This window comes from Amblyomma americanum, chromosome 5 (assembly GCF_052857255.1).
Source record: "Amblyomma americanum isolate KBUSLIRL-KWMA chromosome 5, ASM5285725v1, whole genome shotgun sequence".
In the NCBI taxonomy this organism is placed as follows: Eukaryota; Metazoa; Arthropoda; class Arachnida; order Ixodida; family Ixodidae; genus Amblyomma; species Amblyomma americanum.
Window position 1 is genome coordinate 74,813,847 of NC_135501.1, and position 24,423 is coordinate 74,838,269.

General features: G+C 47.0%; 1 protein-coding gene across 2 annotated transcripts; it reads left to right on the plus strand.

The window, feature by feature from the left end:
• Nucleotides 1–14,504: 14,504 nt before the first annotated feature.
• Nucleotides 14,505–23,040, plus strand: LOC144134816 (nucleoredoxin-like protein 2). 2 transcript variants are annotated; one of them, XM_077667648.1, is made up of 4 exons: nt 14,505–14,662; nt 15,383–15,551; nt 20,602–20,705; nt 22,879–23,040. In XM_077667648.1, exons 1-4 carry the CDS (start codon nt 14,541–14,543, stop codon nt 23,021–23,023), a joined length of 540 nt encoding a protein of 179 aa, XP_077523774.1. In that variant the 5' UTR covers nt 14,505–14,540; the 3' UTR covers nt 23,024–23,040. The 2 variants fall into 2 exon arrangements, with proteins under 2 accessions (XP_077523774.1, XP_077523775.1); XM_077667649.1 differs by having other exon boundaries at nt 14,578–14,662; nt 15,383–15,630.
• The last annotated feature ends 1,383 nt before the right edge of the window (nt 23,041–24,423 follow it).

Consider the following 24,423-nt stretch of genomic DNA (forward strand, 5'->3'; position numbering starts at 1 on the left):
GGGAGAGGAGGGATTTTTCGCTCGCGGCCAACGCCGCCGACGCCAACGACACCGGCTTTTCTGCGATACAGGGCCCTTAACGCTGCCGCGTTAAAACAACGCAGCTGGCTCTCGTCACGCCAGCTCAAGAGGTCGCCCCCGACTGCAGGCCGCGCTGGACATGCCCACGCCCCGACTAATCACCAACTAATTATGTTGTGGCAATAAAGCTGGAACAACCACCAACCTATATATTATTTGAAAATGCCTCTTCAAAGCTCCCGCGAAATAGTTCCTTACTTTGGCGAAACCGGCGCAATGACTGGAATAACGGCTTTTTTTCCAAGTCGCAACATATGTAGGGAATATGCAACATTTTTTTATTATTTCAGGCAAGTACCCCAAGCAAATGTAGCATCAAACAATGCTGTATATCAAATGCCACTTCTGTACAATATTATATGTTGAACAATTAACTGTTTAGCTCTGAGAAGCATTCTACGGCGCCTATTTAATTGCAGAGCAAAAGACAGTATAGTGCTGTGCCATGTATACAGCCTAAATAGCTGGGTTAGCACTGCAGTTCATCTTTGAGCTAGCTTTAGCATTTTCTTCTATTTTCACAGTTTTTTTTTCTTGGAAAAACAAACTTGTAATGCACTTACCATAACCGCGAGCAAGTGCGAAAAAAAATAAAACTTTCCCCTACCCAAATTTGAAGCGCTTTAACTTACTGTCACTAGATGGCGCAAAGCTGTATACATCCAAACCATGAATCCAAACCATTGAGTTTCTTACTAATTATACCTAGAGGGAAAGCTGGCGCCCCGAGTATGGGAGTTTGCATGAAGCTTCCTCGAGACCGCCTCAGCCACCATGGGTGCTCTAAGCATCATGGGGCGGAGAGCGACCGACTGCAGAACCACAACTTTTGGCCAAAGAAATAATGGAAAAATAAACGTTGTATGATAATCAAGAATGTGTTAAAAATCAATACACTGTCTATAAATTGCAACAAACGAGCCGAAAAGCATGTAAACGTAGAGTTTGCCCAAAATAAGCGATGGCTTGCTCTCCTTTAACTCAAATATTGCAGACCACAAAAGCCAATTTTTCGTGCTTAAGACGCGTACGTTTAAAAATAAATATGTTTTCAAAAAATATTTGTCTGAACGCTGTAAAAGGTTTTTTAATGGCACATCGAAAACCAAAAGTTTTTTTTTTTTTTTGCGTCGTGTGCTGTTGTGTTTTCGCTACTATGGCTTTTGCGCACTACGTTTGCTCCAAAGTTGTCTGCGCAGTGGACGGAATGAGATTTCTGAATATCGTCACTCTGTGTTCGTGAAAAAAAAAAAAACCGACTGTCCAGCACCAAGTAGCTCATCGCCCCATGATGCTTAGAGCGCCCATGGTGACTGATGTGCAGCGCCGCCAGCTTTCCCTCTAGTTAATAGAAAGAAACTCTATGATCCAAACATCCGAAGAAGCAACGCTGCGGTGCGCCATGGCAAACTGGAAGTGTCGGAGATGCGCTTTTTACAGTGTTCGCAACGCAATTAGCGCTGCGTAGGCAGCTTCCTGCGTTCTGCGTAGTGAAACTGTCTACTGGCCAGGGTTGACAGGGCGGCAAGCTTCTCGGGCGCATAATTGTAAAGCCCCTGATCCGGTTGTAAGCTGGAGAGTAATATGTACGTCTTTATATAGCACGCAGAAAAAAAAGTAAATGTAGCATCTCATGTATAAATTGCAATAAATAAAGGGCCGTCTGCAATCAATTATCACTCGCTATCACCTTACGGTAAATTGTTACGGGAACACGGTATGCTAAAACGGCCTCTAGCGTGGGCAGCGCTAACCGGATAGTCCGGCGTCCCGATAGAATAGGTGAATTGCTGTCTCACTGTTGTTCCAGAAACAACTGAACATCGTTGCATCAATGGAAGGAGTCATTGGATGCTTGGACCGGACCTTAAAGAACATAACTGCCTCAGTTTTATGCGGACACCCACACCACCGCCACCTCACAGAGCCACGTCCGCCGGGAGATATGTGGATATATTGATTGTTATAGTGAAATGTTACAATACGTGAAAAAAATTGCGTTCATGAACTATTTCTCGTTCAAAAATGCTTTTTTCCTGAATTTTTTGCGATGTAACGCATACGTATAGGTGCGCACTGTGGCCTGTGTGTCAGGTGCGGATAATCCAGAAAAAAAAATTCTCAAGAAAAATTGCCCGTTCCGGTCTATACCACCGTGTGTGTAGAGTATTCAGTCTGGAAATCAAAATATGGAAACCAAAGTGTGTGCTCATTCCAGAGAGTGTGGAGAAACATAATGTGTGAAAGGAGGAAGGATAACACGCACATAAATGTTCTATGCGCAGACGTGTCCTGAATTAACTTGACTACCCGACCTTGATGTCATTGTGCTTCGTCGACCGAAGGACCACTGCCAATTTTATCATATACATCCTTAGATAGGACAGTGGGCTAGACAGGGTGTCCAGTTGGGTTTTTTCAGATTAGGAGTCCTTCATTAAGAGCGCGTAGTGAAGGTCTGAAGGAAATGAAGAAATTTCTCAAGTGGCGTCCACTATGGAAGCTCTGACAAGAGGCGAATCGCAGTGCGTTGCTTCCTTCATGAGAGCCTTGGTTTCGAAGAACACACAGAGATAGTTGGCAGCTATGACATCCATCTTTAGGCCCTTGCACTCCATGACGCTTTGTCATCCCGTGTAATGTAAAACCGACGAATGCCGTATGTTGTGCTATACAGGTCGACGTCAAAACGTGTTTAAAATTTGAAAGTTTGATATTTGTAGAATATCTGTGTGTGCGCAATATGCAGTATGTTAATTTTCTATATCGCCTCATATAGCATGGATACCAATGCGAATCTCGGTAACGGGTTCGTATATTATATTTGGCACAGACGACGTAAGCATCGGATGCGAAAAATCCTGAAGAAAATAAAATTTTTCCCCTCCACACTTGAGGCTCGCGTACCGTACACCGCGTTAGAGACTGTATACTGAAACCTGCTGCAAGTTAAATATGTAAGCTAGACAAAACATAAATGCCTAGAATAAAACAGCTAATTAGGCACCAAAAAACAAGGCCGATAATCTGAATACGTACCTGAAGACTTTGTTCCAAGCGTAAAAATAATTTTCATGTAAAATCTGCAGCCTTGGGAAAAAAAACGCAGCAGTTGACTTTTCTGCCACATAACGTCGCTTGTGTAACCAGATAACGACAAGCGACCTTCGTTCTTACCTTAATTTGACCTCAAAGTAAGAAAAAAAGAAAGAAATACAGGTGGTTTCGCAGTTTAAACTGCACACACGACCTTGTACCACATCCAAGCGTTTTCCTGGTTTTCGTGTTGTAGCCAAGTACAACAAAACAAAGATAACTATGTGGCCCTTGACATCAAAGCTGACTGCACGTGGAGCGAAAGCAGAAATTGTTTGGGAGATGATGTTGAAGTTATTGCAAGCTACTGGCGGGGCGAGGCTTGCGATTATTCTGCAGAGAAATCGCGGCACCCTGCAAACACTTGGATTATAATTAAGTCCGAGAACCTGGGGCACTGATCTGTCACCTGCCGATCTGTGTCACCACGTGAACAATCACTCGCAATAGCGAGCGATTGCTGCTGTCAATATCTGGAATCCAGATCATACTTTAGAAGAAATTTTAGGACGCGGGCAGCCTCCTGTTATTTGATTTGTTTCCACGCAGGTATACCGTGCCTTGAAGTGAACAGCGTAGCGCTCCTCCCTTTTGAGGGAAGCGATAAGGGTACACCTGTCGTCATTGTAATCTGCGCAGGACGCAAGATAATGTTCTACACCTCTGCATACATCACACGAAGAACACAGCGTAGATTCCAGATCAGTATTAAGCCTACACGCTGGAGTAGCAGCATAATGCACGCCAATGAAGTGTGGTAAAGACGGTTTTGCATTTACTACTGTGCACTAGTCGAGAGCTAGGCCTACAGGGCAAAGTTTACTGCTACCCACAGAATGCGACAAACAGCAGTGAACATTGGAAAGTGTTATTGACGGTATCTCATCGAAACTAAGGACTGTAATTACAGGTCTTTTGGTAGGTAGGCTTTTAGTGTGTGTGTGTGTGTGTGTGTGTGTGTGTGTGTGTGTGTGTGTGTGTGTGTGTGTGTGTGTGTGTGTGTGTGTGTGTGTGTGTGTGTGTGTGTGTGTGTGTGTGTGTGTGTGTGTGTGTGTGTGTGTGTGTGTGTGTGTGTGTGTGTGTGTGTGTGTGTGTGTGTGTGTGTGTGTGTGTGTGTGTGTGTGTGTGTGTGTGTGTGTGTGTGTGTGTGTGTGTGTGTGTGTGTGTGTGTGTGTGTGTGTGTGTGTGTGTGTGTGTGTGTGTGTGTGTGTGTGTGTGTGTGTGTGTGTGTGTGTGTGTGTGTGTGTGTGTGTGTGTGTGTGTGTGTGTGTGTGTGTGTGTGTGTGTGTGTGTGTGTGTGTGTGTGTGTGTGTGTGTGTGTGTGTGTGTGTGTGTGTGTGTGTGTGTGTGTGTGTGTGTGTGTGTGTGTGTGTGTGTGTGTGTGTGTGTGTGTGTGTGTGTGTGTGTGTGTGTGTGTGTGTGTGTGTGTGTGTGTGTGTGTGTGTGTGTGTGTGTGTGTGTGTGTGTGTGTGTGTGTGTGTGTGTGTGTGTGTGTGTGTGTGTGTGTGTGTGTGTGTGTGTGTGTGTGTGTGTGTGTGTGTGTGTGTGTGTGTGTGTGTGTGTGTGTGTGTGTGTGTGTGTGTGTGTGTGTGTGTGTGTGTGTGTGTGTGTGTGTGTGTGTGTGTGTGTGTGTGTGTGTGTGTGTGTGTGTGTGTGTGTGTGTGTGTGTGTGTGTGTGTGTGTGTGTGTGTGTGTGTGTGTGTGTGTGTGTGTGTGTGTGTGTGTGTGTGTGTGTGTGTGTGTGTGTGTGTGTGTGTGTGTGTGTGTGTGTGTGTGTGTGTGTGTGTGTGTGTGTGTGTGTGTGTGTGTGTGTGTGTGTGTGTGTGTGTGTGTGTGTGTGTGTGTGTGTGTGTGTGTGTGTGTGTGTGTGTGTGTGTGTGTGTGTGTGTGTGTGTGTGTGTGTGTGTGTGTGTGTGTGTGTGTGTGTGTGTGTGTGTGTGTGTGTGTGTGTGTGTGTGTGTGTGTGTGTGTGTGTGTGTGTGTGTGTGTGTGTGTGTGTGTGTGTGTGTGTGTGTGCGCATCGAGCACATGGCTTGTGGCCATGCGTGGATGCTTCGGACGTCCATGAATTCTTGGTGTTTGGACAAGCTTCACCACTCGTAAGCAACCTAAGTCACGGAAGAAGCTGGAGGATGTTGACTTTGAAACGGCGGCTGGGTGCGCGAGCCGTTGATGAAGGAAGCGTCCGCCGGCACTGTAGTCATGAAAACAAAGGTGAGGTGGCTACTTTTGCATTTTAAATGCACTGTGCTGACTGCACGTGCTGACTGCACGTTTTGTTCCCAGGTAAATCATTCGCAAAGCTCTAACCAGGCTCGGCTAACAGTGTAGGGGCTGACTAAAAGCGACGGCGACATAATCGCGAACGGCGAATACTGTTCTCACGTTGCTGCCGTCGTTTTCTTCGCAGATTATCGCGGGAGTGCACGGCAAGAGTGTTCGTGCACCGACAGCATGAACATGCGCCAGCCCACGTACGAAGAGTGGAAGTGGAAGGAAGTTTGCGTCCTGTGCGCTGACGAAACGTCGATTTGACAGAGAAGGCACCTCAGTTTGTGTGCTGATTGTGACTTCCAGTTTTCGTACGTGAGCTTACTTAAGCCAGACGTTCAGGTCCATGGTGCAAGAAAGAGTTTGCCGCGCACGAACGTCATACTCGGCGAAGAAAAGGACGGCAGCAACGTGGGAACAGGCTTCGCCGTTCAGGTGCGAAGTAAGCAGCGATTATGTCACCGTCGCTTTCGGTCAGCACCCACGCTCTTAGCTGAACCTGGTTAGGTTTGAGGATTAATTTGCCTGAGGACAAAATGCGCAATCAGGACATGTGAAGGTGCTAAAGTAGCCGCCTTACCTTTGTTATCATGACTACAGTGCCGGCCGACGCTTCCTTCACTGACGGCTCGTGCTCCCAACCGCCGTTTCAATGTCAGAGTCATCCAGCTCCTTCCGTGACTTAAGTTACTTACAAGTGGTGAAGCTTGACCTCAACACCAAGAATCCGTGGACGTCCGAAGCATCCACGCATGGCCACAAGCCATGTGCTCGACGCAGTGGCTTGCCCGCAGCGTCAAAAGGGTCCATACGATTGTTTTCTCCTAAGAACATCGTCTATCGCATTCTGGTAACGTCGCTGCATAATCTCCAGGGACCGGAGCCATACTCTTTACAAACGGCGAGGATACTTGTTGGCCGTCCCTTACGAGCAATTATCACACTCGTGCGTGTATCGGCGGAGCATGCTGCCGTAGCGACCGCGGCGACTGTAGTGGGCGTCTGCTAAGGAGTGCTACAAGATGGCCGCTCACCCACAATGCACCGCGCCGCCGCCTTTCGTGCATATACCCTATACACTGTCCAGACGTTATTGGGTGTATTCGTAAAGGAAGTGGTTCGTTTCTACCCCATTTTAGCCGCCCAAATGGGTACGTAGTTTTGTCCAGAACACCTTGCTCATTTCACAACGAAAAGAACAAATCCAAGAGAGAAAAGTATGTCATGCGACTAATGTTTCGGCTTACCCATGGCGACATCAATGGCGATGAATCTGTAAGACAGAATAGAGCCATTGGGCAGCACTGGCAGACGTCATCTTCGTCCTCATCTATTAAAGTATAGATTAGAGGAAGTGGCCTGCTCTTAGTTTAAATAAACGAATACATTCAGACATATTTCATGGAGGGACAAAAAAAGACAACGCCGAGATAGGAGGTAGAAATTTGCTTCTGAAAGGCGACAATATTCCGGAGTTCTTTTTTATAAATAGTCAGAGTATTTTGAAGCCTCTTGAAATGACATGAACAGACATATGGGCGCCAGTAAAGCACCCCAGAAATAAAAGCGGTTCGGATGATCGTTCCCATTTTTGAAAGAACATATGCGAGAATAACGCACGGTAGACATGCAGCAGAGACTCTGAAATTAATCATTTCTTGAGGAGCATGCTACCTACACAAAATGCATTACGGGCCCGGACGCTGTCTTCCCGGCACAAAGCCAAAACTTTTGGCGTGTTGATGCTTAGGTATACGTCAAAGTTATAGCCTGTACACACGCATTTCAAGAAAGATCGCTCAAGCTAATATTCGCACATGATGATAATTGTTTCTGAATTACAAAACCTGTTAAAAAGGACAGCGAAAAACTCTTATCGCTGCCCTCAAAGCTTCAAAGTTGCTCCTTTGCTGATAATGAAATGCTCAAGAGAGCAACGTTCTGCACACAATAGCTCACAAAAGCGCTGGTCCTCATTAGCAGCCAACTACGGCCACTGGAGGAGAAAAACCTCTCCAAATAAAAAATGAAGTGAAGTTAATAAATCCCTGAAGCATTACGGAAAAACAACCGTTTCTACGCAGACAATATTAAAACAAAATGCATCACTGTCCACTTTATTGACACAGAACTTCCATTTTTAGGTTCAATACACGCGGTACCAATGCAGAATAAAACAGCAAAACAAGTCACTCTAGAAACAGAGAGGGCTAATTTTTGAAAGTTTGAAGGCTTTGTTTATTTAGCATAAAACATTAGGTACGAACACAAAATTTCAGGGACCCACATAAAATTGTTTAAGGATCTTAATGGCTGTTATCTAACACATATGACGTAGCTCACAGTAAAAATAACCAACCTATTTAACAATAGATATACCAGAGCAGTAGGCACTGAACCGCAGAGAAAACTTCAAGCAGACACATGTTATTTTCAAACTAAAAGCGCAAATCAAAGCACTGCGAAATATACACTAGGATTAATTGAGTAGAAAAGGTTTTAATTATTTTTGAAGGGTTCTTATGAAGAGCAGGCGAAATTAGAACGTTATATGTTATTTTATGTGTTATGCAACATTGAGTTTTGCAAACTACTACGATTGGAAAGATTAAGATTATTTAGTAAAATTTTCGCTGTATAATTAGGGCTCTTATTTTGCACTCGATCACCGAACGCATTTTTTTTAAGTCGGGTGAAATCTGATTTCGCCCCGAAAATTTCAGTGTAGAGTACAGGGGCTCGTTGTGATACACGTATGGAAGCGAACAGATAACGTACGCTTTCATGAACGATGCTGAAGACTCCGCACTAAAATTATTTATGACGTGTCTTAATTTGAGGTTAAGTTGGAAAACAATTTTTAGAAACGAGAGGCCAACGCACCGGTATTGACAGGACTTCTCATTGACATCATTGTAGCATGCAGTTTAATCCACGCTAGCGATGTTCATCTGTAGGGCTCTTCCCTGTTTCAAACAACCACTGAGATGTTTACCGACCGTTTTCGGTGAGTAAGAGGCAGACATGTATTGCATCCACGCGAAATGCTGTGTAATTTTTTTTTTATAATTCGAGGAATATCCCACTTTCTTTGCGCACGCCGGCACGAGTTCTAGCGGCATGTCGTTCTTGTTTTGAACAGCTTACTCCTGCTTGACAATCATGTTATCTACGATGCGCTTGGGCACGTGCTGGCGTTCGACTGCACGTTTACCGCACTTCACCAGGGAAGTCTTTGCATCTATGCACCTGCGCATTCTAATTTGGTAAACTCATTGTTAAAAGATCTAGGTGTGTTTTTTCTTGGAGGACGTAACGTTGTGATGTTGGGCGATTTCAACTTCGTGCTCGATACGGTCGCTGATGTGCAGGGCCCTGGAAGGGGCAGGCCAGGCTGGAATTCGCGCAGATCATGAATGGCCGTTTAGTAATACACATCAAGAGGAGGAGGGGGAGGAAAGGCAGGAGGTTAACCAGACGAATAGCCGATTTGCTATCCTGCACGGGGGGAAAGGGGTGAGGGGAGAAAAGGATGACCAAAAAAAGACAGTTGCAGGAAATTAAATTTAGTATGTAAAGTCACCGCCGACAACCACCGCGGCCAGTGGCCGAGAATCTTCGTTTCCGTCAGTGGGCGCAGGTCTAGACGCTCCAGTGCACAAGAGAGAGACTGTCTTTCGGCGCTGTAGGCAGGTCATCCACAAAGAATGTGGGCTATTGTCTCATCACACCCGCAGATGGCACATGCAGGGCTGTCAGCCATACCTATTAAGAAGAAGTAGTGCTTGGTGAAAGCTACACCAAGCCAAAGGCGACACAACAAAGTTGCTTCACGTCGTGGTAGGCCGGATGGAAGCCGAAGCTTCAGATCTGGGTTTAAGGTTTTTAAACGCGAATGCGAGAATTTTCCTGAAAGCCACGCGGCAAGCGCGATGTCCCGCGACAGTGGTCTAAGCCTATGCGTAGCGTCGGCTCTCGAGATGGGGATGGGCACGCAATCACTCTCATGGTGAGCAATTCGCGCGGCCTCGTCCGCGTGGTGGTTGCTTGCGATGCCGCTGTGTCCTGGCAGCCATTGATAAACAATATCGTGCCATTTTGTGATGGCTGTGTGGTGGAACTCTCGGATTTCGGCGACAAGTTGTTCATGGGACCCATGACGAAGAGGAGATTGTAACGCTTGGAGGGCTGCCTTTGAAGAATAGACCATTGCTGGGGTGTTTCTTCACTGATATGCTCAATGGCGACACGAATAACAGTAAGTTCTGCGCCAGTCGATGAAGTCCGGTGTGATTTTTTCTCTTTCTTGACTATCGTCCTTACGAGGATGACTACGGAGCCCGAGGAACTGGAAGGGGTCACTGAGCCATCGGTGTATACGTGAAGTCGGTGTCCATGTTTCTCATGCAAATATTCTAAGCTTGTCTGTTTTAGTGCTGAAGTCGAGAAGTCAGCCTTCTTTTTGATGCCCGGTATGGAAAGAAGCACCTAAGGTTGGTGCAGACTCCATACTGGAGAAGACGGTCCAGAGGCTGGTGTAAATTGGGTTGGTAGGAAGTCGCGATGGGCATCAATAATTATCGCAAATGATGTACTCGGTCGGTTAGCAGGAAGACTGGCAAGATGGTGCGTGGGAATCGGAGAGAGGTGACGAATATGCGCTCTCAAGGCTTCGATTGTGACATAGGCAGTCACTGGATTCTCCTGAGCGATGAGTGCTGTTGCGGCTGCAGACGCGCATTTTGGCAGTCCTAGGCACGTCCGCAGAGCTGGAGCCTGAACACTTTGCAGACACCGTATGTTCGTTTTCCTCAAGTTTCCTAGCAGGGATACTGTACCGAAGGAATCCCATGAATAATGCGGTATACAGCTGAAGCATCGAGTGCACTGATGCTCCCCACGACTTCCCTCCGAGAACGGATAGAACGTGAACGATCGATGTCAGTCGCCTTTTCATGTACGAGACATGTGGGCTCTATGTTAGATTACGATCGATGATTACTCCGAGGAAGCGATGGCTTCTTTCATAAGGTATTGTTGACCCATTTATGCGTACGGGGTAATGGGACATGCTCTTGCGTGTAAAGGCAACAACAGAACATTTTTCAGTAGAAATCTCCAGGCCTTGCAGGCGGAGGTAGGCCGCAAGAATGCTTGCTACCTTTTGAAGCCTTGCTCGAACTTGTGGCCGCGTAACTCCTGATGCCCATATACAAATATCGCCTGCATAGACTGAGACTCTGGCCGACTGTGGTAGTACATCGACAACGCCGACAAGCGCAAGACTGAAAAGCGTTGGGCTGAGTGCTCCATCTTTTGGGACACCACGGGAAGTGTAATGTGAAGATGTTGGTCCGTCCTCAGTCTGCATAAATAGTGATCGGTTTGATAGATAACTGCGTATCCAAGGAACATGCGACCACCAAGTTGTGCAGCTTCCAGAAAGTACAAAATAGCTTGATGAGTAACGTTATCATACTCCCTTTTAACATCCAGAAACAACGCCGCGGTCAAGCGCTTCAGATGCTTCTGATGTGGAACTGACGAAACCAGGTAAATCACGCTATGAATAGCAGAACGTGCCTGCCGAAACCCGGACATTACATCCGGGTATATTTGATAGCGCTCCAGATACCACTCAATTCGCGTAAGCACCATCCTTTCCATGAGTTTGCCCGCGCAACTAGCCAATGCGACTGGGCGGTACGATGCTAGGTCAAGCGGCGATTTTCCAGGTTTAAGGACTGGAATCAGACGATTGATTTCCACACGTCCGGAACTGTACCCGCACACCATGATGAGTTGAAGTGGTCTAAAAGAACACGTCGAGCCTCCTGACCAAGGTTTGCAAGTGCAGAGTATGTTACTTCATCGGGCCCCGGAGCTGAAAACCGTCTGCAACCGGCCATGGCGGCGTCTAGTTCTTCAATAGAGAAAAGAAGGTCCATTCGAGAATCCCTAGAGCTAGGCACTTCGCAGCAATTCAGAGTTGTGGATTGGTTCCTGGGACCTGCTATTCTTGCTCAAAAATCTTCATTAATCTCCGCTTCACTACGTCTTTCGTGCAGTGCGAGAGACCTGAATGGTTGGAGCTGCTGAGGAGATGTTCGCAAACCACGCACCACACTCCAGATGCGTGAGAGTGGCTTTCGAGGATCCAGTGATTCACAAAATTCTTTCCAACGGTAAGCCTGCAAGATTTGAATTCTGCGCTGAATTTTCTTTTGCGTGCGCATTGCATCCCTTAAGTTGTCCAGCGATTTTTTGTGCCTGTATCTTCTCTCTGCTCTTCGTCGAACTGATCGGAGGCGCTGCAGCTCCGCATCGAAGTCTCTGAACTTTGGCATTGGAGTGAAGAAGCATCTAGCGTATTTCATAGCCTCCTTGATGCGCTCTTAAATGCATGTTGTAATGTCTTCTCTGCAGGCTTCTTTCATAAAGGTTTTAAAAATAGACCAGTGTATTCGTTGCAAACGTTTTGCAGATCTGCATCCATCGAGACCAGGAACAATAATATATGTGGGGATGTTTTCACTTCCATGCGTTTCCACGTCGACAAACCACCGGACGCGTCTCGCAAGGCACCGAGACACAAACGCCAAGTCAAGACAACTGCTGTAAGACAGCCCGCGAATGTACGTTAGAGAACCGTCGTTGAGGCATTGTTGGTCGTGGTCAAATGCGAAACAGACAAGACTTCATCCCTTCGAATTCTTCCGGATACTTCCCCACATGGCGTAATGCGAATTGAAGTCACCAGTGACAATCCAAAGCCCAGGTGTTGCAGCCAACAAGTCCGTCAGTCTGCGGGCGTCAAACCTTGTTGTTGGAGATAAGTACGCGCCCACAAGCGTAAACGTCAGGGTGCGCCTTTTCACCGTTACACAGACGTACTGGTCATGGTCGTGAGGGGGAACCGTATGGTGCACGTAAGTAAGCTCCCTTCGAATGTAGAGGATGACCTTGCTATTTCCCCTCTGCGTGGAGGATGCAAACGCTTCATAGCCTGAAATTCGGATGAGATTTTGTAAATTGGGCTCACAAATTACAAAGATTGGAAATCTGTGTTTATAGACGTATTCGCGAATGTCCGAAATGCGGCAATTGACTCCACGGGCATTACACTGGAAAATTGACGGTTCTCTGACTTGGCTTTCAAATAGTAACGCTGCGAGAGCCAATGTGTCTGCTACTAGAAAGCTGAAAGAATTGGATTTAGCGCGTCCAATACCTGCAATGCATTCCGTGCTGCTGGCGAGTGAAAGCTAGACAGCATCACACGCGTGTCGTTCATAAGAGAGATCAAGATGGCGAACACCTGCACTTCCTCACCTAGGGCTGGATCTCTGCCTTGGGCTCGCTCAGCTGTAGGCGTGGGACAGTGGGGACGTGGTACCTGCTCAGACACCAAGGTCGAGCGTGGCTTCGGCAATGGTGGCCATGTCACCTCTGAAGCACTCGTTCCGGCTTTTCTAGTCACCGAGCTTACATTACTCAGTGGAGGGGAAGGACCAGTAGCAGGAGCGACGAGGGCTTCCCTGCTGCTGTCGGCCTTTCGTCTAGCAGATCGTCTACGACGCGAACAACGCCGACGCACCGTAGCTGCGGCCTCTCTGTGCGTTGAATGGTCTCGCACCATTTGCTTCAACACCGCTCGTTCTTTCTTCAGGCGGGGAAAGACTTGCGAAGAGGCGTCATGAGGGTCACGGCAGTTGGCGCATTTTAAGACAGTAGCGCGGCAACTGTGACCGCTATGTGCTTCAGAGCAGCGGGGGCAAGCTATGGTGTTATTACAAACACCACTTACATGCCCAATTTTCATGCACTTCCGACACAGAAGCGGCTTCAGGACGGATGGGCGAACTGCATGTCGAAAGTGGCAAACCTTCACGTGCGATGAAAAACAATCGCCCTTAAAAGTGAGCTTGACGCACCTTGACTTGCCGTGGCGCTGAACCTTTCATATTTCGATGCTGTTCGCCGCTGGTTTAATGAGTATCGGCACGTCGGAGTCAGGGATGTTCGCATCGATGTCGAAAATGACGCCAGTGGTTGTGCCATTGTCTTCAAGAACAAGAGAGCAGACGGGGATGTCTCCGATGTTCTTGATTGTGGCTAGACTTTCCAAGGCGCTCCGCTCCGTTACATCGATGGCAAGGAGGTTCCTTCGGCTGTTGATCCTGACGTCCTTGAACACCCCCGGGACGCGAGCCTCAAGGAACACCGGCGTAGCCTGTCTGTTCAGCAGGTTGAGGTTGTCGGTGGGCGATTCAGGCGTAAACAGGACTGTATGCGCTGATGTACCACGCGTCTTGATGACGGTAGATGCGCTTGATGAGGATGAGTCCTCACTCTTACAAAGTCTTCTCTTGGCTTTCTTGTTCATCACTGGGACGAATCCGTCGTCCGCCGAAGAGTCCTCGCTTGTGGCTGAGTGCAGCACGGTGGCCTTGCTGCTTGCCTCGCTCGATTGGTGAAAGCGCTTCCTCTGGGCGGCTGCCGCCGACCCACCGGGTTCCAGAGGAGTCCTGACGTCCTCCATTTCCATCGCCGTCACATATAGCGAGCGGCCCCTTCCTGAGTGTCGAAAAAAACGATAAAACTTCAGAGGCAAAGAGATAGTGTTCTGGTCTGGAACAACTTCGCCTTCTTTCACACATCAAGAGGAAAGTACGTATATGACAGATCTTACCGGTACTCGTGTGTGGGTAAAAATGTGGAGGCTAACGAAAAGGGCTCTACATACGTTGCGGGCATCTCAGCGAGCTATGGAAATGTAAATGACAGGTGTAAAGTTGAGACAAAAAACAGGATGCGTGCTCCCGTTTTCAAAACTTTAAGTTGTATTTTTCACTTTAACTAAAATAATGCCTTTCCAGTCCTGAGTGATGTAGTGCATCATCTGCTCGGGGTATTGAGGTGTAGTTCATATAATATTGTTTCATTGCTTTTATTTCCTAGCAGAAATTACACATGGCTATGGCTCTACCACGACTGCGGAAGAGGATGTGTGAAGGCAAAAGTAGAGAAGGAAGAAGCAACCTGCGATCGTTCGTCATGTCTTCGGTCTTTTCCGTCGCCGGTTCTGCCTCATGGTCCTGGGGCACGAGAGTTTCGGCCTGCCAGTGAAGAAAACGCCACTCTGCGGAAGCACGCTCTTTGAAGCAGGCAGTGGACTGGGCTGCGATCTTGCCACGACCCGGCGCTTGGCCAGGTCAGTCCACTTATGTTCTTGAGAGCAGGATTTCGCTACACAACTGATGCTTGCGCGTCGTGAAGGTCATGATATCCGAGCTTTCAGTATTGACGTTATAAACGAGTTCCCTAAGGGTCGTACTCTTTTGCGCTCGCTCACTGCACTTGCACTGATTTCTGAATGTTTCCAGCTTATTTCGCTTAATAAATTTTACTGCTTATTCTTCAGGTCATTGTCTTATACGTCTGTTCTGAAAAACCAGCCCTCTGTTCTTATCATCTTTTTGCAGCGCTAGTTCTAAGGCCAAGGTTCCCGACCTCCACGTAATGGTGGTTCCGAGTATTTGCGCTGGCTACGAACGAAGAAGTATTGAAAGGAAATGCATAAGTTATAGTCAATGCCGACCAGCTGAGGCTAATCATCCGCATTACCACAGTTGTAATCGACATACTTGTACCTATGTTCTCTATGGTGCTCTGTACTGCAAAAGCCAACAGGCCTAAATTTTCCCTTTGTTAGGAAGGAATGTGCAGCTTTATGTAACGATGCCGTACGAAAGCGGGCCTCACTTTATCAGGCGCTTTCCTTCTTGGCTACCATGACTCACCGATCTGATCGTGGCCATCACAATCAGACATGCGTCGCGTCACGGCTGGTCGCATAATCCGTGACGCCGTTCACAAGTCCAGTTCTATGAATTTGGTCACTTAGTTTGCTTCCCGCTTGCGTTCTGTGCAGCTCAGTCGGCCCTGACTGCCGACATGCTCCACTCGTTCACGCCCACTATGGGGTCGTCGATGGAACTATGGCGGGACAAAGTGCTGCTGACCAAGGAGGGCACCACAACCCCGGCCGGCGCGGCTTTGCGCAACAAGCGCATCATCTGCATCTACTTCTCGGCCCAGTGGTGCGTACCCTGCCGCACCTTCACGCCCATGCTGGCCGAGGCCTACCGGGAAGCCAAGCAACTCGGACTCCCTATCGAGGTGCGCCTGTATAGCAAAAGGCTTCTGGAAAGTGCAATAGGAGAAAATATTAATCTACTCCGCACCTCTCCACGCATCTAGGAACCAATATATGGAGCCTAATTGCAACTGTAATAGTGAGCGAGCACACACATATATCTGAACCGGTAGATTTTTCTTACAAAGAAATTGAATAGTTTATCTACTAGTCGCTTTTAGTCAACTTATGACCGCGTTTGCATGCCCCGCTGCAAAGTCTAGCAAGACCTGGGCTTGGACCCGATGAACACCAATAGCCACAACCATTGTGCCGGGGCGAACGGCGCATAAAGGGAGCCAAGAGCGGCTCGAATCTAAGATCAGGCGACTGGCCCTGCACGCGTACGCTTCTTGGTACGTCCGTCGTACACAAATGGGACCCGCGCTCAAAAGTGCTCATGTGATCACCCCTGTACGCAACCTGAGCCTTGATCCTCGTACAACCTTGCTGGCATCGTGTGCATGGGACTTTTCTTGGACGGACGCGCACATGTAGCCGGGGGTAGGAGTTAGCGCACAGGCGGTACGTTCACGACAGCAAGCTGCCGGGCTAGTTGGTGATGCATGTTGTAAACTAGGAAGCGCAAAATACCGGACGACGAACAGAGTAAGGGACACAAAAAACAGGTTCACGAGCGGTACGTTACATGCAGCGAGCACTCGTTATGGGCGCTGCCCGAAACCATCCGGAAGTCTGTGCGCACATATTTCTGAAAGAAAAATAATGGAGGAAGAACGCAAAGGCGCCCGTGTGCTGCACGATGTCAGCGCACGTTAAAGATCCCCAGGTGGTCGAAATTATTCCGGAGCCCTCCAATACGCCACCTCTCTCTTCCTTTCTTTGTTCACTGCCTCCTTTATCCCTTCCCTTACGGCGCAGTTCAGGTGTCCAACGATATATGAGACAGATACTGCGCCATTTCCTTTCTCTAGAAGCCAATTATTATTTAAAAAAGTGACAACGTTTCATTTCTGTGATGCTGCGTAATAGAGGAAAGAAGAGAGAGGGATCGCCTGTTCGCACTGTTGTTGTTTCAAGACTCGTTCGTAGTGCAGCTCGGGGCATGAGCGTCCTCCGCCTGCTGAAGCCATGGGCAGCGCGTCTGCGGATAGGTATTAAGTATTTGTAGAGCAATTGCCGTTAACAGTTCGACTGGGTGAATACCTGGCTTTTGGCACGATCGAAGGGATGAAGGATAGGTTAAAGGTCGAGTGATTTTAAAAGCTGACAATATTTACTCTAGCTCCCACCAAATTTCGCGGCATATCTACAAAATTGAAACCGACAAGTGTAATAGGTGGTCGTTGCTTCCGCCTAGGCCCTGTGCAACATCTCGTTTCAACCGAACTAATTCACTTCTGATCGAATCAACAAGAAAGCGATGGGCTGAGCTGTTGCCGTTTGTGGCATCTATAGCGACCCATAATTCACTGTGGGATTCAAAAATAGGAACCCAACATGCCACACACGCATTCTATTTAGAGGTGAAAACTCAAGGGTGCTGAGGACTTAGCAGACCACAAATCTTTGCTTTCGGAATCACGGCTTGGTAGCGTTGGGTCATCATAAACCGCGTGCATTCAAGTTAATGAAGGCGCTTAACCGCAATGTCGCGAGTTCGTTGTGTGCTGACACGCCGCGTGCTGATTTTTAAAATAAATTGTGCAAATGATTTTTATGCAAACTTTCGCCGTAAAAATCGCATCAGGCGCGAATGTTTGACTTCCAGACAGTGTTCCACAACTCCTAGGCTCATGTTTTATGAGCACTGTTGCGGGAAGAATCAGGAAAACATTTGTTGCCTAAAGGACTGTTCAAACTCCCCGTGGCTTTCAAGATAACCTTTCACCAGATCAATCGCTTGAGATGGTAAATTTTTCCAAGTAATATTTTGATTAACACTTCATTAACACTTCTTCTTGGGGAGTTGGTGCATACTTGATTTAAAGAAAATAGCGCCAGAGCCTGCAAACCACGAAAAGACAAGGACGAGACACAAAGCGCTAACTCACAACTAATTTTATTGAAACCAGGCAGCGCATTTATATGGCGACGTTTCACTGAAAAAAGAAGGAGGAGGGCAGGAAAGGTAAAGAAATCTAAGCGACCATCACAGCGAACACACATGAGCAAGCGGTAACCAAAACAAAAACAAAAAAGTTAAAGATTATTTAAAATCGGCATCTAAAAATTCGAACTCGGACGAAAAAAGTGAAACAGATGGGGTGCTGACACACCTATTGCCAAGTTTCCTTATGTAAAAAGCCTCCAGACATTCACGTGATTTCTTATGTGTGCTTTTGCCATGAATCTTAGTCTGACTCAATCGTGCCTCGCATCCGTCGCAACCCATGATATGCGCTACCAAATGTGCATATTTATCCTTTAAATCTGATAAATTTCGGGCATGTTCCCCCAAGCGCTCGTTGATGCAGCGCCCAGTCTGGCCAACATAGGTCTTCCCACACGTTAAGGGGATAGCATAGACCACTCCTGGGGAACACATGATGAATGGAGAGTCGTGCCTTATCTGTCAACCCCGCTTTCTTGGGCTGCAAATACGGGGGCACAGCTTTTTCAGCTTGTTGGGGGCGGAAAAAACGACACTCACCCCATGCCTGTTGGCCACTTTCTTCAAGTTGTGAGCAGGTTTGTGCAAGTAAAGCACTACCAACGGCTTCTGTGACCTGCAACGAACCTCTCCGGAGTTTCTTCGTGTTCCTTGCTTAAGTTTTTTTTAGAAGGGTCTCGCAGACAGCAGTCAACACTGCGCAGGGGAAGCCGGCTCACCTGATTCTGGAAGCTAGCCTGCAACTGATGCGGGCACGACTTTTTTGGGCACGAATATTTTGATGTCGGGTAGGTAGTGAATTTGGGTAACTTTGTATGTGCTGTACGTGCTATAATTTATACATTTATTTAAATCCGCTCGATAACTCCCAAGTTTCTCTTCACATAATGTCTATCATACGTTGTCACGAATCCGCTAAGGTAAAGTGGGCATGCTTTCTCAGAAAGTATTAGATAGTGTAAGTTGTGCGCCCACAAAAGCTCTACGTTGGCAAGGTCTTTTCGAGCACTGTACTGCGCATGCGCGGAACACAATCGTCAGTCAAGCGTCTTTGGTGCGTTTCCTAGCAAGCACAGCACTTCATGGCGGCCTTTGCAGCGCTTGCGTGGTTAATGTTGAGATCAAGGCTGCGCCCTGCCCGCCAATTTCAGATCAGATACTGCGTCGCAGCTGCATTGTATGACGTGCCCGGTTCAAATGGTTGCTTTCGCTTTGTTCTGGTTCATTTTCACCTACACATACTTGTAAAGAGAGAAATTATAGTAGTTTTTCACATAAACTTAAGATTTTTCTCATTAGTTCAAGCTTTGTATGTTATGCTTTATCTTAATAGTAACGCGCCACCTGGCGAAGATGTTTTCTAGCATTTAGTCAGCAATTCCATTTATGTATAATTTAATAGGTCGGTCTCTAAAAAAGGCAGGTTTTGAAATGACCCACTACTGGCCTTAATAATGCAGAAAAAAACATTTTGTCTGCAAACGCAGGAGGAGTTTTGACTTGCAACCAATAGATGGCGACAAAGTGCCATGCACTTCTCGTGTGCTGTGCATGATTGGTACGCTCAAGTCAACTTTTTTGTTTCCAAAACGTGCGGCAGTGCGCCATGGCGTCTATTGTTCTAACTGCTATATGATGCAAAAGCTTGAATTTTGAAACGAAGGAAATAGGCCGCGATTCGCTTAATAAAGCACGGCCTGCTTTGCAACAAAGGATTTTTCTAGACCGTCTACAGCAACCTGCTACCCTCTTCCTCAATCGAACTCCTCCCAATGGGTGAATAATAATAATAATAATAATTGGTTTTTGGGGAAAGAAAATGGCGCAGTATCTGTCTCATATATCGTTGGACACCTGAACCGCGCCGTAAGGTAAGGGATAAAGGAGGGAGTGAAAGAAGAAAGGAAGAATGAGGTGCCATAGTGGAGTGCTCCGGAATAATTTCGACCACCTGGGGATCTTTAACGTGCACTGACATCGCACAGCACACGGGCGCCTTAGCGTTTTTCCTCCATAAAAACGCAGCCGCCGCGGTCGGGTTCGAACCCGGGAACTCCGGATCAATAGGTGGCTCCACTCTTAGCTTTCCTGCCTCACTTCGAGGCACGAGCATAGTCCTCAACAAGGATGACCGCAAGTACACAGAACAAGACCCCTCTTTTGTCGGAACATTGCTCAATGAATCGAGACTTACTCCCACCACCTTATTGTTCGGATGTGTAGTTTAGGGGCTATATTGCTCCCTCTAGCTGTTTTATGTGCACTGCTATACGAATGACTGCGACAGTAATGATCCATACTTCCTGTGCGTTTTAGACAAGCATCAGTCGTTCAACTTGGGCTCCATCTATGAAGATGAAGGGGACAATGAAAAATGCCCAGAACAGTTGGCGTTTGGTCTTGGCAATACTGAAACAGCTCATTCGAAACACGCGCGACGTGACTGTAGCGAATACGTATCATTGGCAAGTACCAGGCAGAAAGCGACGATTCTGCCGTGGCTATGTTCCTTTTGCTACAAATGCGATGTGCTCTTCTTAGCAAGGTCAAGTGTTTGCACGAGTTTCGTTATGGGTACAGGACTTCGAATTGGCTTTTCGCACTATTCAGACTACTTGCACAAAGTGGACGAAATGCACTCTTGGCGCCTGCTAGCGACCTGTGCGGTTTCAGCTCTGTTGCTAAATAATTTTTTGACATTGGCTGTTGAAAGTGGCCGCTTTAGCTGGCAAGGTGTGGAGGGTATAATTGTTTTTATTAATTCATAAATTCTGATGGCAAATGGCTAACTCAGTAGAAAAAAATGACTGGCGCCGGGTCTTTGACATGACGTGTCGTTGCGACGCGGCAGACAGCCAATCTGAGCCCTTGCGCAACGCAGATCGTGTTCGTGTCGCAGGACCGAACTGAGGCTGAAATGCAGGACGACTACAATGCCCACCACGGAGGATGGCTTAGGGTTCCTTACGGCGATAATCTGCAGGGGTGAGTAACAGGCTAACCACTTTTCTCTCCCCAGATATTGGTGAACTAAAAGCGAACACCGTAATTATCCTGTCCTCATGAAATCTCTCTCAAGTTGGCATTGGAGACTTATGCGAAGTGCCGGCGCAATGATTGAGTTAGCTGACAGGTGGACAGCCTTCCTTGTCCTGTCCTTTTGTTCCTGTCATGTGAAGCCCCGGAAATGACCACGGAATGGAAATGTAGAATAAAGTTCTGAACTTCCAGCATCGCGTTGTTGCGGATATATTTGAATGACAGAATTGATCTAATTCCTTAAAGCCTGCATAGGATCAATCTCCGCACGCATATTTTGTTAGATTGAATAAAGATAACAGTCTGACAAAGTTGATGGCGTCACTCGTGCAACAGTACGCTCAGTGAAATTTCAACTGTGATGCCGGTAGAGTTAGCTTTCGTGGTATATGACCGTACATCTTGACCACTACCCTTGTGGCAGGTGACGCTATGATTTTTCTGTGAGAAATGTGTTTAAATATTACGGACAATATGATGATTATTCGTTATGGACAACTACTGACTTATGCGCATTCTATATTTAATTAATATGGAGAACCTTCGGGATTCAAAGAGAAGCTAATTACAGTGTTCACTTTTAGACACAGACGCATTTAGGCAGATTATGTATATTATTACTACAATGATCTAAACCAAGGTGGTTTTTTTTCTGTCTCATGTGGTAAGGTGGAGAGAATGGAGCAAAATGTCAGTAAAAAAACTGTGAAAATTGTGCTAACATTCTTTATTTTTCCTTTCGATTATGCTGACTAATTAGTGGTTAGTTTCCTAGTTCTCGTCCTTCACTACGGTTAGTAGAGTACGAGGTCAGTGTTACAGTAGACAATATTTCTTTTAAATAGCTTAGATGCTCATATGATTGCACCCATCTTCCGCAGCCGTTTTTGTGTGAGATTTCACTTCTTTGTTTCGTCATGTGGTGCTCTGACTTAATGCGTCCGTATGACTGCAACCCATATTTAAACATTTTTACAAAATTTTACATTCAAGTTTCCGTACTTCGACTATTATCCATCCCATGCGCTTCTTAACTGCCTCAATTCTGTTTTGCCGGGACGCCCTGAGGATAGTCTCCCAACCTCTCTCACGGTCATTTCTCCTCCATTTTAATTCCGATGTTGGCCTCAAGAACGAGAAAAGCAAGGACTCGCACTATCAATTCTTTGAAGAAAATTAATATAGTTACATAAACATCATCTACATTGCCCGTTTAAGAGCGACCGTTTTCTTTCTCGCCTTTTTCGTAAGAGCTAGTCTCTTTCCAACCTGTTAGGCTCTGAGGATCAGTTAAACATCCTGACGTTGTGGAGTCAAAGCTACGAATGCTAGTTTGTGCTGCGCATGCAAAATAATTTTGACGGCAAAATCATCCGTTCCGACACTTATTTTCGGTGGAGGGAACAATTTGAGCCTGGGACAATGGCTTGTGTTTTTGTTTTGGCGTGCCCCTTGTTTACTGACGTCCTTTTAGTGAGGGCTGCTTTATATGCTACAGCTTTCAAAAAGTGCCCTGTGTCCCGCGCGCTCGCCAGTCAACCAGCTAAGGCCAGGCAGCGTCGACCCACGCTCATATATTGTACTGTGCCACCAGAAAATATTCCTAGACGCAAGCCTTATCTCACAACTTCTTGTCTTGAAGTGGAAGCTCAAAGCTGCAATGCGACAGCTTTCTGACATGTGTGTTTGGGCTCCACCAGATACACTCAAGTGAACGTATTGCCAACAGCAATCTTTCGGAAACCGTCGAACCGCTCTTGTAGGCTCCACTCCATTGCAAGCAAAATGTAAAGTGTAGTTGACCCAAGAACACAGTGGTGGTGCTGCAAATTTGCAAACCTCTTGCTAGCTTGTGTAGCGTATATCCTGCAGTTTCTCCCGTTGTGGGCGTGTATTAAGAATAGCGTCAAGACAGTTCGGTGTTGGGGTTGTGTGGTGAAGTGCTGTATGGTATGACGTGTGAATAGACAAAGTATTGCATCGTGCCATATGCCACGTCATTCGATGTTTTTATGGCGGTGCAATATGTGGTCTTGACATTTAAAACAGCACACTGTCTGTTAGAGGTGGCCTAGTAAAGGTTTTGGATTGATTAGATTCGACTGTTACTCCTTCCCAGGACGCTCAAGGCTCGCTACAAGGTCGCAGGCATACCGACGCTTGTGGTGCTCAAGGGGGACGGCGCACTCATCTGCGCCAACGGCAGGGCGGATGTCCAGACGAAAGGATGCCAGGCGTTTAAGGACTGGCTTACTTCTATATGAACCATGAATTATAACGGAGCGGGAGAGTCTCGTCCAATAAATGCAATAATTCGCACGGTTCGTTCGGTAACACAGAAATGTTAGCTAGTTGGTTGGAAGCTTTTACCAGCGCTGCGACACGGGACAGGGAAAAAGAAGAGACGGAAGGACCAGCGCAAGTAACAACTGAATGTTTATTAAAACATACAAGGTTAATATACTCTCTCATGACAACCTGAAGCGCACGCGCCACACTTCCAGCGAAAAACATAAAAGAGACAGCTAAAATCCAGATATGACACTCTAGCATCATGGATGGTTACTGGCGGTGTGCTTTCGCACGTGTAGCTGTTTTTTTTTAATATAATATGTTTCACTCAATTCTGTAGTCAGTTTATCTTGATGCCCGAACGTAATCCTAGCCTTATTAAGAAGTAGATTGCGTGCTTATTATCCGACACTTTCGACACATTGGGACCATTAACATTACAGTCTATGTAATGTAGGACCAAATTTGATGACGGAGCACCTTTCACAGACTTTTTACGTTGGCGCAAGGACGTGTTTATTCACTTCCCCGTTTGGCCTATATAATCCTTCCCGCATGTAAAAGGAATATATTGCCGAGAATCTTTGCACCGTTTTTTTTGTTCATTCTTCAAAGCTGCCGGCACGGAGCTTTATCGCTTTGTTTGATGCAAGACGCCACTAGATTTATCTAGATTGATCACATCCAGGCAGAGCTGATTCTACTTTGTTTCAGAATGTTCTAGTAATTTTGCACGCTTTATCTCGAAAGTTCGTTATCAGCTTTAAATTTAGAACGGCCGACAGCGGCGGGAATTCTGTTCGACGACCGCCGACACGCTTGTCGCTTCGCCACCGCCAAGTGATTCAGTCCATTTTGGGTGCAAGTCAGCCCAATAAGCAGTTCTCTTCTAGAAGACCCTTTTGTCCGTCTTCATCGCTGCTTCGACTGCCGTCACCACTACATGACAACTGGTGCAGGTGCGGGTAGCCTTCCATGTTCCGGACGCCCCCTTCAAGTCGTGAAGCCAGCCCTCAGCGCATCGCACCCGAGAGCGAGCCAGCAGCTCAGCGAGCCAGCCGACGTCTCCTAGGAGAGGAGCCTGAGTTCGGGAAACTGCCGGACCGCACAAGACAGCGAATAGACGCTCACCGCAACCTCGCCGAAGATGTCGACACCGATCATACTGGAGCACCCGCGGGTGCCGCCAACATTCAATGGATCCCTAGGCGAAGACCCTGAAGACGGTTGGACCAATTTGAGCGCGTGGCGTTATTCAACAAGTGGGAAGATGCGGCCAAAATTGGACATGTGTTTTTCTCATTGGATGGCTCCGTACGCACGTGGTACAAAAACTACGAGTCGTCCCTTACGACATGGGAGCTATTCAAGA